General features: G+C 44.9%; 1 protein-coding gene across 1 annotated transcript in view; it reads right to left on the reverse strand.

Annotated features, from left to right (window-relative positions):
* Nucleotides 1-673: 673 nt before the first annotated feature.
* The window catches only part of ONECUT1 (one cut homeobox 1), a 45518-nt gene continuing 25874 nt past the window's right edge, over nucleotides 674-20317 (reverse strand). The window contains exon 2 of the mRNA XM_002717743.6: nucleotides 674-8373. Coding sequence (XP_002717789.2) covers nucleotides 8081-8373 — 293 coding nt within the window. The 3' untranslated portion in view covers nucleotides 674-8080. The remainder of the gene's footprint in view (nucleotides 8374-20317) is intronic.

The following is a 20317-nucleotide window of genomic DNA, read 5'->3' on the forward strand; positions in this document are numbered from 1 at the left end:
CAGCTCATGTCAAGAGCCTTGGGTGATCACTGACATCAAAAACAAGAGTGTCAGTTGTTAAACCAACAACAGGAGTCACTGTGCGTTTGCTCCCCATGCTGGACCTCTGTCCTTAATAAGTTGTAGCATGAGAATTAACAGTAAAATTAGTTTTCAAACCATACTTTATACTTTGTATCTGTGAGGGTGCAAACTGTTGAAATCTTTACTAAGTATAGAGTGGATCTTCTGTATATAGAGATAATTAAAAATTAATTAATGAAGAATAGGATGGGAGATGGAGTAGGAGATGAGACGGTTTGGGGGTGGGAGGGTGGGTATGAGAGGAAGAACCGCTGTATTCCAAAAGTTGTACCTATGAAATTTATATTTATTAAGTAAAAGCTTTCTACTATTAAAAAAGAAAAAAAGAGCAACCCTCTCTAGAAATTTTGGTTTCTTCTGACAGTCAATCAGGTTAGTATAGCCGGCCAAGCTCTAGAACCACATCGCCCCACTCCATGTGAAGACATTCTAGCACTCCTCCAGCAGACATGAGTTAGTCTTTACTTCACCAGGGCACTGGCTTTCACTCCCAAGCATCACATCCTCTCCACTTTTCCTCCATTCCATGGAAATCTACAGGCCACTAGCTTAGCAGTTCAGGTAGAATAAAAACAAAAGAAGGCAAGAATTGTCTAAATGTAAAGTGCTGGAAAATCCAACATTTTATTTACTACATTTTGGTGACTACATAAATGCTGAAACATTTTAACACTGAAAAGCATGATGGCATCATCACTTGCTTTTTTTTTCTTTTTTTCTTTTTTGCTTAGCAAACACAGCAGATGATATTGCACGGCATAAAGTGAGAACAGTAGCGAAGCTTAAAAGAAATGAAGGAAACCTTAATGCAGTACAGGAGATACTCATAAACAAACCCGAATAATGCCTAATGCATTACACTATTTGTTGCTACACACAAAAATACAGAAGAAGCATTGGACAGAGAGAAAGAGAGAGACAAAATATTAGCAAACAACCTTAACTGGGTACAATAATCATTTAGTCAGAAATGTGGATGCAACATAGAAACTACCACTGTTTTCTAATTGGCAAAAAAAATGACAGCAACATTTGTCTTTTATCAAAAATCTAAGCCCCTCATGGTTAGGTTTTAAATGAATTATTTCATTATTTATTTACCTTTTGTTTGTTTGTTTTTCATTGTTAAGGAAGAACTCCCTCTGCTCTTGGAAGATTTTCTACTCTACTGGTCTTTTTAAAATTTTTTTTTTTTTTTTTTTTACCTGATGATTGTCTTAGGCACCCTCCTTACATAATAAACCATCAAGCTAACTTGAACAGGGAAGCTGAGTCACACTCGCACAACAGCTAAGACCCAAAGTTATACTGAAAACAGAAAAAGGGGGAAGAGACAGGTCTAAATGAATGACAGACGGGCTTATTCAGACAGGACCATAAACACAGGGAGATATGAAGACAACTACGGAAGCAAGTGGAAGACAATGTTTTAAAGTTTATTTTTTTTTTTTTAAAAAGACTGAGCACTTGGTCGAGACGACAGATCTAAAATGAGCCTACAATGATCATGTAATAAATGCAGAACATACCACAAAAAATCAAGAGCGAAACAGAAAAGGTGACCTTGTGAATGCAACTCTGCTGATGGAGAAAGCACCCCTCCTTAACCATTTTCCTGGGTTTTCTGTAATTCACTGCCCAGCATTTGCATGAAAAAAAGTCGTCAATGCCTACCAACACAACAGAGCACTGAAGAATCCTGCAGCTCAGAGCATATTTATCGCCCTACTGAAGTACATAATGAGTATAAAAATGTTCCTTAGAAAATGTAGCATTTGACCCAAAATCTAAGCCCCTCTAATGCTTCCCCACCCCACACACCCCTGCAAAAGGAAAACCAGGTAAAATTCTTGTATTGAGAAGGAAAATATTTACATAGATGATTTTCTGACATGTAGTTGAAACAATTCATTTCAGCAAAAGAAATCAAAATAGTGGCCCTGGCTCGTGTGAGGATGCCACAGTCTATAGAGTTTCGAGTGTGTGCTAACCATCTGCAGTGGAGCTAAGCGCCTGTACAGCCTCGAGCAGGGGGCCTGGGCAGGGAGCATCTCTAGTGTGGGAAACGAAAGATGAGGAGAGGGACGGGACCCAGAGATAGGTCTGGGGCACATTCACGCTGGAGACCCTCACACTTGAGGGTAATTCTTCCACTTCTGGTGGGGGTGTGTCAGGAGGGGAAGGGAACTGTCAACTGTGGGTACCAGATTCTAATAAATAGATGGGAGGAGAATACATGACTTTGGAACAGTTTTCTTTATATTTGATTGATAACTGAACCCAAGCAATCGAGTTTTGCTTCTTCTGTGGGCTGGCCAGGTGGGCAGGGGTCAAGTCCACTGCCCGGCCACCCCTGACTTTCTCTTAAGCACAGAAAGCCATTGCACCAGCTTTGCCTAATTGTGTGTCTCCAGGCCCTGCCCCCTGCTCTGAAGCAATTGTGAAACTTGGGAAGAGGATTTCCAAATTCAAGTTAGCTTGTCTTTTTCAGTTTTTACTGCTCTTGACTTCTCATACCCGTGTGAATGGTAAAAAACAAAAAACAAAAAGCAAAAAGCAAAGTATCTCACCAATGCCGGTGCTTTGAACCATTAAAAAGGTCTTATTAAATTCTTTGGAATATCAGGTCTTACCTGCAAAGTAATCTTTTCTTAAAAAATTAATAAATTAAAGGAAGAACACGAATAATGCCTGCCTGCTTTCTTTCTAAAAGACAAAAAGGACTACCTTGAAACACTCATTTTGGCATGTACAAGCTCTGAGGGGGAACCTGGCAGTGTTCACGGCACACATTGAAGTGCCGGCTAAGAAAAAGCTAAGGATATACACCCTGCGGTTAAGAGAACTCTGGCCTTCAGCTTATCTTAGCATCAAGAACCAAAAGATTGTAACATAAAGCTTTGACCATTTCAATTCTACTATATACACTTTAAAAACTACACGGTCATAAATTAAAACAGTGATTAAATAAGCTCATATAAAATGCAATTAAATTAAAAAATCACAGCACATTATAGAGAAAAATAGGAACCAGTTTCACAAAAAAGAGATTATATATATATATTTTTTTACCCTGTGGAAACAAATTTTTCTACGAAACACAAAAACTTCATAAGTAATCATTAAAATGAAAATCATTTCTTATTCCATTCTTGCATTTTTTTTTACAACAACCCTTAACCCATCTGGGGAACATTTCCAGAAATTAAGTCTTCCTTGAGCAACAGAGCAGTTCCGCCAAGAAAATAAACCCCAAACCAAGGAGGGAAAGGAGTGGGACCATCCCAGACATACAAACTACAAAATAAATAAGAATTATAAAGTTTTTTTTAAAAGTAACCTTAACAATTATCAAACTAGTAAGTTCTGCCTTATCACATAGACTCTCTATACAACATAACCCTAAAACTTTATTACTATGAGGTATTTGGAGGAATTGGTAAAAGGTGCACGGCTTGCCTGGCCAAGGGACCCAGTGAAGGGGTGGGAGGGACTCGAGAGGGAACAAGGAGGAGGAGCTTTGGTTTATCAGCAAGAAATTGGGGGAAAAAAGTCATCCTTTGGTATCAAAGAAAGTTTCATTGCATGGTTGCACGGGAAAAGCACCACGGTGAATAATTATTCCTTTTTTTTTTTTTTTCATTAGTGGCCTTTCTAAGAGGCTGAGGTATTCAAAGAGTATAAGGTGAGAGAGGTTAACAGCGGTTTAACACTTTGGTTCAAGCAAGGCACTCGTCCTAGGAGTTTACGAAGTTCGCAACATGTTCGCCTAGAGATTCACAAGAAGAACTAGCAGTAGTCAGAGTAGTATTTCCTAAGGATGTTGTTATCATTATCGTATCGTTATTAAGAATGAAGACAAGTTTACACACTGAGTGAAGAGTGAGGAGGGGAGAGGAGGTGGGGGCAAGGAAGGGGCGGGGTTCCCTCTGCAGACCGTGGCCGTGCACGAAAATGTCTTTGGTATTCTTTGGTATCATCAATGTGATTAAAATCACCAATGGAAATCGAGTGAGGTAGCGTCTTTGGTTCACACTATAAATAGTAGATCTTTACACTTCTTTTTTTTTTCTTTTTTCTTTTCTTTTTTTTTTTTTTACACGTGGAAGTAGCTATTTCTTACCTTCTGCTTCTTTGTCCTTACTATTTCAGAAATAGTTACCAAATGTACTGGAAAGCTAACCACACCACAATAATCGCCCAGAAGGCAAACACATCTCAAAACAGCCTCTGGGGTTTGAATGCACCCTAAACATCTAGATAGAAAAGGGAGAAGTGCTTTCTCTTTGTTTGCTAAATGCATAGTTTTCATCCTTTCTGTACAAAGAAGGGAGGCCCTTTCTTAGGGAAAATGCCTTTGTATAGCTCATGTGACAATGTCCCAAGGACTCTTTGGTATAGCAAAGTTTGCATTTAACCTGCCAAGACGGGTCTTTTTCCTGTGGGAGAGATGGGAGTGGAATGCGTCCAAAAGTAGCATAGTGCTTTCATATTTGCCTGGAAAAATAATTACGCTTTGTTTTGGAGGGAGGGGAAGGGAGAACATGATGAGTGACGAGTTCAGTTAGAACTTCTGGATTTCCCCCAACGTTTTCTTTGGTTTTGGGGGCCTCTTGCAACTGCATCCGGGGACTGGGATGGAAGCTCAGTTCCCGACAGCCAAAGCTTGTGAACACTACCTGGAGGCTGGGCTCTGCGGCTGTGCAAGCTACACAACAGCTCTGAGCCCTCTGGTGGCGGCAAAGCTGCCAACCGTGAGCGGGCCTGAATGGTTCATGGCCCAAAACAGACAAGCTTGGGTGTGTGAGTGTGTATGTGTGTGTGTGTGTGTGTGTGTGTTATTTGAAGCGCAGTTTGGGAATGAACAGAACATACCAATAAAAGAGTGAGATGGCTTTTTTAGGGGAATTTTGCTGGAGGATTGAGAAATGGAAGGTGAATCGGTGGCCTGAGGTCTGCTCTGTGTGGTAGGTTCAGGAACAGGAGCCACTGATCCACGCTGCGTTAGGAGGAGTGGAAGTGCATTTTCCTACGTGCCATCTCTGAAGTCAGGGAGAGTGTGTTGTACCTGGTGTGACAGGTGTATTGCTTGTGAGAAGCGGCGTTTATCTATTATGAGTTCCAAAAAGCAAAGGTTGTGAGTATGCTTAAAGAGTCAAGTAAAAAAATTGCTTTTCAGGCTCTGCTTTGTGCATCTGTTTATGAGAAAATATATCTCTAGGCCCTGAAATTGCATAATGGGTGCAAATTCAATGCTGGTATGAAAATCATCTTTGGTGTTAGCAAATAGGATAACTGGTTCTTTTTTGATAAAATCAGTCAGATGGGATATCAGAAATGTAGCAGTATTTTTTGAGACCGTGCCCACACAGTATCAAACTAGATTGAAAATGTAAAATGTAGTTGAAATAATTTGGGGGGTAATATAATAAAAACAAAGCAAAAAATATGATTGTTTGAATTCAACTTTTGTTTTTCTGGAGTACTGAATTTGTTAAGATTGTGTGTAGACACAGCTTGAATTCCCTGCATTTTAAATTCTCACATTTTAAATACATAAGGCTTTCCTCCCTCCTAAATTATAAATTCATTATATAGCTGTACCCCCAATTCCCTCCATTTCTGGAGAGAAAAAAATTAATGAGTCTTTTTCCTTTTTATTTATGTCATTGAAAAGAGTTTTAGCAAATCTCATGAAGCATGGTCAATTAAATGGTCTCTTTTAAGAGCTGAACTATACTTGTGCCATATTTAGAAGGGAAACTTGTAAGCTGGAATTTTTGGTGGAGTAAAAACATACTAAGACAAAATATGTTGAGGCAAATGTAGTATTTCATCAGTGGAGAATTCAGTGTTGGCTTCCTTTCCTTACTGTACAGCAGACCTGAAGGAGACACAGACATGGCTTGCTGGTTTAGCTTCATCTCTTTAGGCTCTTACCTATTTCAGACCTGACGAGATGGTGAGATTGGATCTTAAGGAGCTACATTTTGTATTAAGATGATTTAATTTTTTCCTTTGGCATTTTAGTGAATCTCAATAACCAACTTATTTCTAGGATAATATTTGACTTCCTGTTTCTAGTTAGGTACGGCAATTAATAGAGTATCCAATTCATTAACAAAAAGTACAACAGGTATCCACATGTAAGTCATAATTCAGTTGAAATCAGAGAGAATGTTTTGGGGAATCAAGGGATTCCTTGGGGTACCATTAGTACAATTTTGTTATCTTTTTGGATTTTTTTTGCCTTGATTTCTATAGTCCCGCTTAAATGATTAGGAAAAATAGAAATTCAAATTTTGTATTTGCAAGCTCAGGTCTAGTTTTTATTTGTCCCTGTTAGAGAGAGGAATCTATGTTATAAAATTCCAGCTTTACGTGTTAGCAAGAAAGAATGTAGTACGCTTTGGAGGTTATGCTTGGTGAAATAAACAGCTTCACACTTGCAGAACCAAAAGTCTTGTGTTCTACTAGAACTCTGGCTTTTTCTATGCAGTTCCATCAATGCCACCATGGCTCAGGTGCACCTACTCTTTCATTGATGTCCAAGTCATAAAATGTCTAGGATTGGCAGTATAATCAGTCGGATTACTTTTTAGGGTAGTTACAAATACTGAGTCATTCATTTTCATAATACTGGTCTATTCACCTTATTTGTGTGTAAAACATTTTTTATAAAGGCATTTGGTACTAAATGCACAAAGCAAATTTAAGTCAAATTAACCCAGGTATAGACTTCTTTCTTTGATAGTGTTTAAATACAAAGCATTACTTTGCACAAGTTTTCTCATTTAGTTACCTGCCCTATTTGAAACTTGATTTTCTGTGGTACGGATGAGCTGCTACCTTAGAAGGATGTGCAGATTTGCTCAGCTGTGTGAACAGACTGCGGGATCCTGGCTCTCTCTCTGCTTAAGTGACATTTATGGGTCCTGGAAAGGAATGTGCCATCTGGATGCACACAGTCACTACACCAACCTCTCTGCCATGATATTAATTGCTTCCCTGAAGCTACATTCTTTCTTGCCAGTTCTGAAAACTCATATTTCAAATGCTTCAAGAGTCATAAATAATAGTCATGATTCTATGTGGCATGTGTATTACAGCTAGATCAGTTCATATGTATAGTATAACTTTACATAGCATCTTGTGTAAAAATAGCTTTGGTTATTAAAATCATTGCAATAAAATACCTGCACTATAATATTAAGTGTGTTCTTTGGTACCTAGGTGATTTATTTCTTTATTTTCTTAATGGATGGACTCTTGTTTCATCTCTTAAAAAATATCTGAACATTCCTTAACAAACAAAGAGAATGCACTGGTTTAGGTGTCATTCAAATTTGCTTTGCTGGGTTTGAATCTGCATTTAGGTTGCGGGCCTGGCAGGTTCAAACATTTGTTAGGCTAGACAGGCGAAATCACACTCTTAATCCAATGAACTCTTCACACCATGCTAGTTGCACTTCTGAGCACAACCCTTCCTGAAGACCAGCCCTGCCTAAGTCCCTAACCACTGGTGGTGGTGGTGGTGGTGGTGGTGGTGGTGGTGTGTGTGTGTGTGTATGTGCGTGTACTCACGCACATACTGAGACACCATACACCTTCCCGGTGCGGTGGAACAGATGAGAAAAGTCAGATCTTAGGAGATGTCCACTCAATGGCTCAAAATCACTATGCTGCTAGCCACGCAACAGCCAAGCACTGCAAGAACGGTTCGCGGACGGAAGGTGTGAGACGCAGGGTTTTCCCGCTCAGAATTCCTGTTGCCAACTTGTCGCCCCGCCGAAGTGTGTGTCTCCGAACAGAGTCAGAATGCAGGTGAGCTAAGTCTTTGGTTTCTTTGGACTATAAATAACACTTTTTTTCTTCTTCTTCAAATATTTCTAAGTATAAACCTGCTATCTTGAGGTCCGGGTTTTTTTTTTTTTTTTTTTAATTTCTTTTTGTATTTAAAGCTTTTCCACCGAGGTTTTAGTTTGTGGTTCTTCCTTCATGCTTTGGTACAAGTGCTTGATGAAGAAGATGAGTTGCCTGAATTGGAGCTGCCCTCGTCCTGCCACTTGTCCAGACTCCTCCTCCTCGCGTTCATGAAGAAGTTGCTGACAGTGCTCAGCTCCAACCCCAGCTGCTGGGAAATGGTGATTTGCAATTCTTTGGACGGACGCTTATTTTCCTTGAATATTGCATGGAGAGTTCGACGCTGGACATCTGTGAAGACCAACCTGGGCTTTTTGGGTGTGTTGCCTCTATCTTTCCCGTGTTCTTGCTCTTTCCTTTTGCAGGCTGCAAAGAGACATGGGAGATGTTAGAACAAATAGCCCGCGAGAAGCCAGAGCAGAAAGGCAGAGTGCATAACACGCGTGGGCTGTAGCTAGTGGCCCGTCTGCTTCTGCCTGCTGACCTCTGACTGAGCACTGTGGGGGTTTGGAAGGGAAGCGTAAAGAGGGCTGGAGGACCGGGATGCGGGAGCAGTTCTCTAGGTGTGGGTTTCTGCTTGGTTTTGGTTGTTGTGGTTCTAGATGAGCCTGTCAACTCCAGTGGGGCCCAAGGTTCCTCAACTCTAGGATGTGAAGTTTTGGCTAAGTGAACCTATCGCTTTGAACGTTTACTTCTCCACCTGCAAAATGGTGGATAACAGCATACTCATCCTACAAGGCTGTGGTATGCAGCAGCGCATGTAGGCTAACTGAAGTGTTTCACAGACACAAGGCATCTGAGGCAGCAAGAAAGATTTACAGTTTCCTGATGGTGGGACATTAAGAGCCTAATTGAGGGCATAAAAACACAACACAAAGGAACTGCATTTGTTTTCCAGGGAATTCTGTGAAAGGAAAGCTCTGTATGCAGCATCCTACGAACCCCTGGCGCTGATTCTTCAGTAGAACCAGGAATTGTGCAGGTGTGAACCCTCCTTCTTCAGCTTCGAAGCTGCACCAGTTAAGCTAGCCAGGTCCCCCTGGGGGGCGTCTTTGTGCCTCCTCTTTTGCTGTCTTTGCAAGTTTTGCTTTTGGATTCCCTCTGTTCCCTCACCTGGTTTCCCAGAGAGAGGCCCATTTCCCAACCCTGTGTCCCAGCAGCCCTCGGGCGCTCAGGTCTGGCACTCGATCAGGGTCTCTCATCTTAGATCCTGGGCTCCTCTTCCCAGCCTAAGGCAGCTCAGCAACCAAAGGGCACTGAGGGCTGCATTGCTAACAGGGCCCTCCCTGTGACCTCATCTCAGCCATCCCCAAGTAACCACACAACCCGAGGAGAAAGCGCATGCTGGTTCTGCTGCCCCCCCAAGGCTCCTGGGCACACTGCTTCCTCTCAGGGCTCCCACAGGCACCCTGCAGCCACCACTGCCCTCCTCTCATCTCTCTCCAATACAAAGAGGCCTGTGGGGGTGTTTGCTGGGGGAGGCAAGAACTTCCCCTCCTTCATGCCTTAGACCTGTGGTTGGCTACCCTGCCTGGGGCTGCCTCCTGCTTCCGCTAGTGCCTCTGTGTAGTCTGGCTCCTCAACTCCTCCCTGGATGGTGCCCCAGCTCTGATTAGGGCTGTGCTCTCCCGCAGGCAGCCCTGCTCCTCTGCCTGCCTCCCAACTGCTCCAGATCCTGGTGTTCAGAGTTCCCTAAAAACTTGGGTGTCCATTGGGACAAATAAGGTCAACAATGGCCCAGGCAAAGAGCTCATTGGTAAAAACCTAAAGACATTTCTAATCTTTGGAGTCCAATCTCAGAGTCTCCAAATTCATTAAAACTGATTCTTCATTAGTTTTTAGCAGATTCAATGTGATTTGTAGATACAATTCTAAGACCATAATGATACTCCCTCTTCCCTTTCTTCCTTCCTCTTCCCTCCCTCCTTCCTTCCCACCTTTTAGTTTTTGAGATAACAGATTTTAAATTCACATTACAGTAAAAAGGCTTAAGAAGTTTTACAAGTGAAAAGCAAAAGGGTCCAAAATTTTTTTAAACAATGTAATACTCAGTAAAAAAATGTTTTGTGTGCAGTCCCTTATTTATGAGTGACAGGCACATGTTGTTAGTCTGCTATATTATGCACATTCTAAAGCAAGCACAACAGATAGAAATTGTGAAAGGAGACATGGAAATTCCCTTCTCCAGGTGTTTCAGCTTGCCCCAGCCTGGGTCCAACCACTAGGAAATGTAAGAGCAAGAATTCCAGAAGGAATGTGAGAGGGCAACTCAGTCCTACCAGACAGATTTGCAGGCAAGTCAAACCTTACATTGCCTTTTGTAACTTAAGCTTAGTTCACCAGCAATGCCCTTTGCCCACCACAAGGGGCAGCATCAACATAATGGGAAGCATGTATTAATTGTCCAGTTTCCTCCGAGCACTGAGCTATATGTCCCGGGTGACAAAGTTCTTTCCCCAGGCTGACCGCCCTCACTGGGCAACTCAATGAAGTTCCTGAAAAATATTGGCCAGGCTGAAGTCAACTCACGGAGTTTGAGTAGGCCCATGGGCAATACTGATAGATGTTGCTGACTGATTCATACATTCACATTAAAAAATGAGTGTAACATGGGCTTTGCTTCTTAAGGAAGACTGTTTGTTTGTGGAAACACAAGCAAACAGCTGCAGGAGCATACAAGGAACACACAGGATACGCTCTCCACTAGAGGACGTTAAGGAAGGGATCACCAGGAGCCTGAAAGGACAAGTGCAGGTTTGCTGGTGAGGGCGCTGAGCATCACTCCCTGCCGACGGAGCAGCACTGGGGAAGGACTGATGAGCCCTGGCAGAGTGTACAGGTGGCCAAGCAAGCTGTGGGCAATGAGCCGTCACGGCAGACACATCAGATCCGAGTTATCCATAGGGAAGGAGGGGTTCCTGAGTGCTGCCCTGGTGGTGGTGGTGGGGGGAAGGTGGGGAGGCTGCCCACATGCAGGGGAAGGTGGGAGAGGGGGGAGGGGGAGGATGGAGGGTCATGAGAGAGGGAATGTGTTGGTTTAAGTGCTCCCCTCTGCCTACCCCCATTGACTTGGGACAAGTCTGAAGGGCCACGGAGTTCCAGAGCACCCTGTAAGACTGGATGAGGCTATTCCTGCACGAACGTGGCACTTCAGCTTAATTCCCCATCCCCCACAGGAGTTACTCGCTCTTGCAGTCTCCAATAACTTCCCTGCAGGCAAATCTCACAGAATCAGGGTCTGCATCCCAGAAAACCTGACCTCAGAAGTCAGCTAGAAAACCTCTCTATTGAGGACGCAAAATTAGACCAAGGCAGTTGGGGATGGAGAAGAACTTCTCAGTAGGTAGAATCAAGAGGAATTATTGACAACTTGACGGGGAGGGTGGAGGTGGAAACAGCTCCCAGGTTTTTGATTGGATGGTAGCACTAGGGCCATCAGGGGATGCAGATGGAGCAATGGGCTTGATGAAGGCTGTGATCGCTTCCACATGGGACAAAATGCATTGGGAGTGCCTGCTGGACATTCTGCTAAAGATCTCCAATAGGTGATTGTCCAGAAGACAGCGGAATGTATGGAGTGTGAAGCTCAAGGGAGATAGCTGGGCTAGAAATATAGACGCGAAAGTCATTAGGGCTCTGGATGATAAATTGCACAGAACATGTACCTACGGAAAAGTAAATAACTTGAATGTTGGATGAATCCTCGACTTATTTATCATTCAAAAGGCAGAGCTAAGGGAAATTACAAAGAGATATCTGTCTTCTACCTAACCAGGGTGTGTATCTAATGACTTTCAATCTGGTCCTTGGCATTGGCAGGACTGATTGGGCTGAAGCTACCCCTGAGCCAGCATTTCCTGAACGATGTCAGAGGAATGACACTGTCTTAAACCGGGTTCTTTGAAAAGATGACTTGCAGGTCAAGAGCATTGAGAGAAGCCTAAAATTAATAATATGTGTTAGTACATGCACTTCTTTCTCCCAAATTTATTTAATCCCACAACACCTTTTGGTGGAGACTCTCTATTAGTGTCTCAAATAATATTGTTTAAAGGTTGCAAATGTTTTTTTATTTATTTAGAAAACTTTTATTTAATAAATATAAATTTTGAAAGTACAACTTTGGATTATAGCAGTTTTTTCCCCCATAACTCCCTCCCACCAGCAAACCATCCCATCTCCTACTCCCTCTCCCATCCCATTTTTCATTAAGATTCATTTTTAATTATCTTTATGTACAGAAGATCAAAGCAGTATATACTAAGTAAAGATTTCAACAGATTGCACCCACACAGACACACGAAGCATTAAGTACTGTTTCAATACTAGTTTTACTGTTAATTCGCATAGTACAGCACATTAAGGACAGAGATCCTACATGTGGAGCAAGTGCACAGTGACTCCTGTTGTTGATTTAACAATTGACACTCTTATTTATGACGTCAGTAATTACCTGAGGCTCTTGTCATGAGCTGCCAAGGCTATGGAAGCCTCTTGAGTTCACAAACTCTGACTTTATTTAGATAAGGCAATAATCAAAGTGGAAGTTCTCTCCTCCCTTCAGAGAAAGGTACTTCCTTCTTTGATGGCCCCTTCTTTCCACCAGAATCTCACTCACAGAGATCTTTCATTTAGGTCATTTTTTGCCACAGTGTCTTGACTTTCCATGCCTGAGAAACTCTCATGGGCTTTTTAGCCAGATATGAATGCCTTAGAGGCTGATTCTGAGGCTGTGTCTCATATAATATCAACATTTGGAGAAATGCAGATTGGAAGTTCCTGCCCCAAGCTCTCTGACATTGTACTATCTCAAGCCTCACAGAGAGTACAATGTCAGTAGCCTAGAAGTGAGATTGCCTTGGAGCAGGGGCCCCAGCTGGCCCATCTATATCTGCAGGGCACTTGGTACACATCTCAGGCTGCAAGGGGAGCTTGGGATCAGGGGGTGGTGTCTGTGAATACATGGATGAGGTTATATATCTGGAGAGAACTCTGGACAGACTTCTGTAGTTGGAGTTGCTGAGATATCAGTAGGAGGGAGAACAGACTACAAAGCTGGTTGAGGGTTCCTGGGCGGCCAGAGGAGGCCAGGAGGGGTAATCCACAGCAGTAAGATCCTACGTCTAGAAGCTTTCACAGGGCTAGAGCTGTTAGAGTTGGTTTGAGAGTAGGAATGAGAGTGATGCCTTGGAGTTTCCATATATTTACTTCAGGGTGCAGACTGCCCATCATGAAGCAGGAAGCCACCGACTGGACGTCACGAGCTTCCACACACACACGCAAGGTAGAGAGGGTCAGGGAGTGGAGGTACCGCTTAGAGAAGAGCAATGTGTGGCAGGGTAGTTTCCATTAAAGATAGCGATGATTTATCAGAGCTCAGGATTAAACAGGAAAGAGACTCCTATTGTTTGTGAAAGGCAGCCCTGAAGCTGGAGGAGATCTGTCAGCAGTCACCTCCACACAGTCGGCAGGCAGATACTGTGCAGGACCCAGTGGGGGCTGTCTCAGACAGACCGCTGACCTTGGTCTCTGTCGGTGAGAACAATGCAGGAAGCAGAAGCATGGACGGTGGGCAAAGTCAGACCAGGTGCACTTTAGGAATCAGAGACGTAAAGGAAACAACAAAACACAGGGCATGAGGACTTCGGCAAAGGACAGAGGCTGCTATTTCAGGCAACCTGGGCCATGCTTTGCCTACAGCAGACAAGGCACAACCAAGAAATATGAATCTGTAGGGATACTGAAAGGCACTTTATGAGCAAGTCAGTTTGGGAAGAACTAATTAGTGACTCAACAAATTTCTTCAATTCAGGAATTCTCAGAGCCTTTAATATATTCATGTGCACCAATGCTTTCTAGTTTATGGGGTCTTACAAACGTATCTGATTGAGGAATTCTTTATTCAGGAAATTTCTCTCCAGAATGGCATTACTTAGAACAGCGCTCCCTTGGACCCGTGGCTGCCAGACGTGTGCTGGGCTGTGTCCAGCCCTGAAAATCTGCCATCTGAAACTCGAGTCTAAGCAGTTAGAAAGGTTTATGGTATTTTGGCACTGCTACAACATTAAAGTGTGTGATTACTTTTCTAGTAATGTAGTTTTCATTGTATTATCAAAACCATTGGTCCGGGACAGATGGAAATTAGAATTAAACCATTAAAAAGCTGCTCTTTGATTACCTGGAACTTAAGAAGCCCTGCCTTGGAATGCATGTGATAAAACATAGTATTATATTAAAATTCTTGGGGCTGGCGCCACGGCTCACTAGGCTAATCCTCCGCCTGCAGCGCCGGTACCCCCGGTTCTAGTCCCAGTCAGGGTGCCGGATTCTGTCCCAGTTGCTCCTCTTCCAGTCCAGCTCTCTGCTGTGGCCCGAGAAGGCAGTGGAGGATGGCCCAAGTGCTTGTGCCCTGCATCCGCATAGGAGACGAAGAGGAAGCACCTGGCTCCTGGCTTCGGATCAGCGCAGCTTGCTGGCTGTGGCAGCCATTTGGGGAGTGAACCAACAGAAGGAAGACCTTTCTCTCTGTCTCTCTCTCTCACTGTCTAACTCTGCTTGTCAAAAAAAAAATAATTCTTGGAACAGCTGTCAGTCAAGCTGACTTCACGACACAGAGGACTTTACACAGTAACTATTTCTGAGAATATATAGACACAGACATACTGGCCTAGGAGACACTTATTAAACCAAATGGATTTATAATACAGCCTCTTAGATGGAGTTGGACTCTGAAAACCCGAACCCAAGCCCAGCTGTGTGGCTGCTGATAGATGGGCAGGTAAAATTGAGGACATCCTTGCCTTTCCTGAGCTTAGTGCCCCCAGTTGCAGAATGGAAGACAATGGCTTTCTTATCTCACTCACATCCTGTGTAATGAGCATTATTAAATAAGATGTTCAAGTGATTAAAACTACTAATCTTTAAGGAATATGCTAGATGTTTGCAAATTAACTTACTGATCCTTTCTTTTTCAGTCAAGACACAAGCATAGCGGCTGGCTCTGTAGTGTAACAGGTTAAGCCCCAACTTGCAGTGCTGGCATCCCATATGGGCACTAGTTCAGGTCCTGGCTGCTCCACTTGGCATCCAGCTCTCTGCTAATGCACCTGGGAAAGCAGTGGAAGATGATCCAAGTGCTTGGGTCCCTGCATCCAAATGGGAGGCCCAGAAGATGATCTTGGCTCCTGGCTTCGGCCTGGCTCAGCCCTGGCTGTTGCAGCCATTCGAGGAATGAAACAGCGGATGGAAGATATTTCTCTCTCCCTCTCTCTATTTCTCCCTCTCTCCTTCTAACTCTACCTTTCAAAAAAAAATGCAAGTATAAAACTTGAACTTACCAGCATACGCACTGTATTTACATCAGGCTTATATGTTACTCCACTTATAACCTGTGGTGTGAATTTGGACACATCACTTGCTCTCTCTCCCTGTAGTTCTCTTTAATAGGAAGACTGTATTCTAGCATCCCTGTGGGTTTGGAGGCCCTCCAAGTCAATGAATTCATAGCTGGTTTCCAAAGTCTACCATTATCTCAGTTAGAAAAATCCCAGTGTGGGATGGGCATTTAGTCTAGTGGTTAAGATGTGTGCATCCCAACTCAGAGTGCTTGGGGTGCTTGATTCCCAGCTCTGACTCCTGACTCCAGCTTTCTGCCAATGCAGACCCTGGGAGGCAGCAGACCTGGCTCATAGTGTTAGGTTTCTGTCACACACGTAGGAGCTCTGAATTGAGTTCCTGGCTCCCAGCTTCAGTCCCCTCGCCATTGCAACCAGTGGATGGAAACTCTCTCTGCCTCTGAAATAAAGAGTTTTTTAAAAAATTTCCAAGATAACCTTTCCCTCTCCTTTGGAACATATAGCTACTAGGTTGGCTTTTCCATGGAATCATCTCCATCCTTTACGACTTCTCAGAAGGAGCAAGCAGCGGCTTCGCAAGCCCATCAGCCAGTCCTGCTCCACACTCATCTAAACCAAAGTATGACAACACAGGGGTGGGCCTGTGGTGTGGAGACTTAAGCTGCTGCCTGGGATATCGGTGTCCCATGTCAGAGTGCCTGGTTCAAGGCGACATCCAATCCAACTTCCTGTTAATGTGCCTGGGAAGGCAGTAGATGAGCCTAAGTGCTTGGATTCCTGTCACTCTTGTGGGAGACCTGCATGGAGTTCATGGCTACTGTGGTCCTTGGGAGAATGAGCCAGAAGATGGAAGATCGATCTCTCTCTCTCTCTCTCTCTCTCTCTCCTTTCTCCTCTCTCCTTTCTCTCCCCTCTCTTTCTCTCCTCTCTCTGTCACTCTGCCTTTCAAACAAACAAAAATAAATCTTAAAAACATAAACACCTTCATTACAGTTGCTTTGACCTTATGAACTTGAAAGATGAAAATAATACCACCCACCTCAGACTTCACAGTTGAGCTTCTGTTCTTTGGGACTCGGGGCCACTAGTCAATAGATATTTTAGGCATTTTACTGAACTTCTACTTGCAAGTGTAGGAGAATTGAGTAGTTTAACAAGTTTCCTGAAGGCCCTGGTATACCTGTCCCACTGCTGGCTGCTTCCCCCAGGGTGGAATGGTGGGTTAAAAATAGGCCCTTTACTGGCAGGAGGCAGGGCTGGCCACATTTCAGGGTATTCTCTGCCTTTCCAGTCTATAAGGGAGGTGAGATGACAGAAAAGGTAGCAGAGGATTTGGGCTCAGGTTTCCGCTGTTATTAATTGAGAGACTGGGTTAAATCCCTTCACCAAGCTGGGAAGTGATTCCTTCATTGCAAAAAGAAGGAGCTGGGCTGAGTAACTGCCAATCCTCGGAGGCGCAGCTCTGTGACTTGATGTGTATTAACAGCCCCTCCACTTCAGCCCTGGGGGAGGCAGCAGGCACTGCAGACAGAGTCTAGGACTATTGGCTTCTCAGTAATAAATGGGCCCCTGGAGCAGAGTGAGAGTTGAACTGCTCACTCTAGAGATGCCTGGGCGGCCCCCACGGAGCACACTCGCTCTTGTGTCAGCCTGTCCGTGTACCATGCTCAATCTCACTCCTGGCACACAGAGACGGAGTGGGCTGTGGAGGGGAGGCCCTGGGGGAAGAGCACCTTCCGAGGAGGTGGGAAAGGGAACGGAGTCTCTGTGCTTAGTGAACATGGCACCAGGTCTTGTAAGTCTGGGAAATTAGCTTTTAAAGACTAGGTTTCTCTTATACATAATTTGTAAAATTCCTTTTAAAGCTTCCTGTTTGTCTTAGTGACACTCAGGAGAAATATGGAAAAGTGTGTGCATGTTTGGGGGAAAGTGTGGATATGTACATAGACACATGACAAATTGGGGACTGACCTACTTCTAGGGAGCCAGGGTATCTGATAGAGTAAGAAGGGGATGGGGTGAGGGAATGGTAGGCTACATTTCTGTCACTTTAAAGACATCATTTAAATTTTATTTATTAAGTTATTCATTCAAAAAACAGAGAGAGAGAACATAAAGATCCATATTGCTAACAACATTTACAAACAAATCCCAGTGTCTCTCTCACATAAAAGACTCTTCCAATTTTCAGTCTCTCCTATCCCCTTGAATTTTGTCACTCTGCTCTAAGCCACTGTAGCTCGCAGCTAGCCTGGAATCTGATCCTGGCTTTCAACAGCTCTTCTTCAAAAATCTTTTTTTTCTTTTGAGGAGAACCTGGGACCCTCCAAATCCCAGCATCCTGTCCTTGGGGGCTATTTTAGGACCCCGAGTTTACCTTAAACTCATCCTCTCCAGGATGTCACGGGAGTGGCAGGGACCCAACCACTTGACCTGTCACCTGCTGTTTCCTAAGGTATGCATTTGCAGGAAGCTGGGTCCCCAGCAAAGCCAAGACACCCACTCAGTATGGGATGCAAGTGTTCCAAGTAGCATCTTTTTTTTTTTTTTAAAGATGTATTTATTTACCTGAAAGGCAGAGTTACAGCGAGAGGGAGAGACAGAGCCAGAGAGAGAGAGAGAGAGAGAGGTCTTCCATTTGCTGGGTCACACCCCAGGTGGCTGCAATGGCTGGGGCTGGGCCAGGCCAAAGCCAGGAGTCTGCAGCTTCTTCTAAGTCTCCCACATAGATAGCAGGGAACAAACACTTGGGCCACATTCTGCTGCTTTATCAGGCCATTAGCAGGGAGCTGGACTGGAAATGGAGCCCATATGGGATGCCGGCACTGCAGGTGGTGGCTTTACCCATTATGCCACAATGCCAGTGCCTCCAAACAGCTGCCATATCAATCACCTACCCCTGAAGACGTTACTTAATTCAGACAACAGCTCTGTGAGGTATCACATTTAACAGGATGGAGGAAATTTTGGAACTGAACCCAAGGAGAGGACAGCTTCAGCTTCAAAGTCTTCATAGAGAACCTGGAAGGTACGGCAACAGCGATGAGGAGGGGGTGGCATTGTGGCACAGGGGGTGCAGCTGCTGCTTGCAATGCTGGCATCACAAACAGGCAGCAGTTCTAGTCCTGGCTGCTTCACTTGCAATCTGGCTCCCTGCCACTAATGCGCCTAGGCAAGCAGCAGAAGATGGCCCAAGTGCTTGGGCCCCTGCACCCACGTGAGAGATCTGGAGAGAGTGCTGGGCTCCTGGCTTCAGCCTGGCTTAACCCTGGTTGTTGTGGCCAATGGGAGAGTGACTCAGTGGATTCTGTCTCTTTCTGTCTCTCTGACTTTCAAATAAAAAAAAATAAGTAAATAAATAAATAAATCTTTTTAAAAAGCAACTGCTGGGCTTGCACATGGGCCTGGGTGGGGAAGTGGGGAAAGGGCACAGCTCTCACCGCTGACTGCCACCAAGACAGAACCACTTCCGGGATGCACCAAGGAGAGGAGGAGGCCCCAGCTCTTCCTGCCCCTGAGTTCCCCAGATTCTCCCGGCAGCTGAAGCTGCATTTCCGCATTAACTCCGCTAGACAAGGCATGTGGACAAGCAGGCGTAAGAACGGAACAGAGTTCAGTAAAACGAGACAGAGTAGGAACAGACGCTTAAAGCAGGAACTGTGGAGGTAAGGGCAGGTCTGTCCCTGAGCCCAGTTTCCGGGCCAGTCCCCGCCCACACAGTGGAGCCTCAAATGCCAGTGGACAGAGCACAGCGGCTCCAAGACTGCAGCTCAGACTCCGGGAGTCCTGGGACAGAGCCTTATTTGCCTGGCCTTGGGTTATTTTGCTGTGCTGTGTTTATTTTTGTAAGCTGGGCCTCCCATTGTTTTTGCAATGAGGCAAATTCAGAGGGCGCAGCACAACAGGCAGTTTGAAAAGCAACACCAGTGAACTCCTACAAGACCAAGGGCAGACTCTGTACAGGCAGCGAATCCTTGCGCAGGTGGTCTGGAAACTGTGACGGCCAGCTGGGGGAGGTGGAGGCTGGACTCCAGCTCTCTCTGCTCTGTGTCTGTGAACTTGGGGGTGCTGGAAACTCTTCTGGGTGTGCACACGAAAAGCCTAATGAAAGATCCAAAGAGCTGACATTCCTGGAGAGGAGCCGTGACTGTGCTCACGCCTTACTCTCACTTCACAGCACTGAAGACACCCAAAAGTCTTCCCGTGTGACCCCTGCTGAACTCCGATGAGATGGAAGAGGGATTCTTCCGTTTTCGCACAAGAAGTGCTGGCAGAGAGGTTGGGGGACTCGCCTATGGGCACACAGCTGGTGGGGAGGCCTCCAACGCTGTGTCCTGATGCACATCATGAAAACTGCCCAGGAAGGTGAAGCAGTGGCAGGAGCTGCAGCAGAGCGTGGATGGAGCCCGGGGAGCCTGCAGCCAAGGTGAGCGGGGCAGCAGCAGCTGGCCATCCAGGTCGCTGTGGGCTCTGAGAAGTGGGAGGAACTGGCTAATCCAGTGGAAAGAAAGGATGGGGAGCAGAGGGCTTGGGTTAAAGCCAGGACAGGGCGACTCCATCACACTCAGGTGGGAAAAGTCACCCAGACCTCTCCTGCCTTGCCCCAGTTGGTCTGGGACAGACACCTGCCCGCCCACGCATTGTTACCTGGGACCCTTCCAGAATGAGTGTGTGGGATACCTCCATCAGCCTCTCCTCTCTAGGGAACGCTCCTTGGCTGTAGTGCAGGAAAGGTGGGGCCTCTGCACTTCGTGGTGAAAGGAGGCCAGGCTGCTTGGTCCTGTGGAAGCTCCGCATCCTCACAGCTACCCCAGGGAGGCACTATTGTTATCTGTTATTGTCTCTAGTTGAAAAATGAGAGGCCATGGCCAGCGCCGCAGCTCACTTGGCTAATTCTCCGCCTGAGGCGCCAGCACAACGGGTTCTAGTCCTGGTTGGGGCACTGGATTCTGTCC

Source organism: Oryctolagus cuniculus, chromosome 12, assembly GCF_051225735.1.
Source record: "Oryctolagus cuniculus isolate XC-2025 breed Fujian yellow rabbit chromosome 12, ASM5122573v1, whole genome shotgun sequence".
Lineage (NCBI taxonomy): Eukaryota > Metazoa > Chordata > Mammalia > Lagomorpha > Leporidae > Oryctolagus > Oryctolagus cuniculus.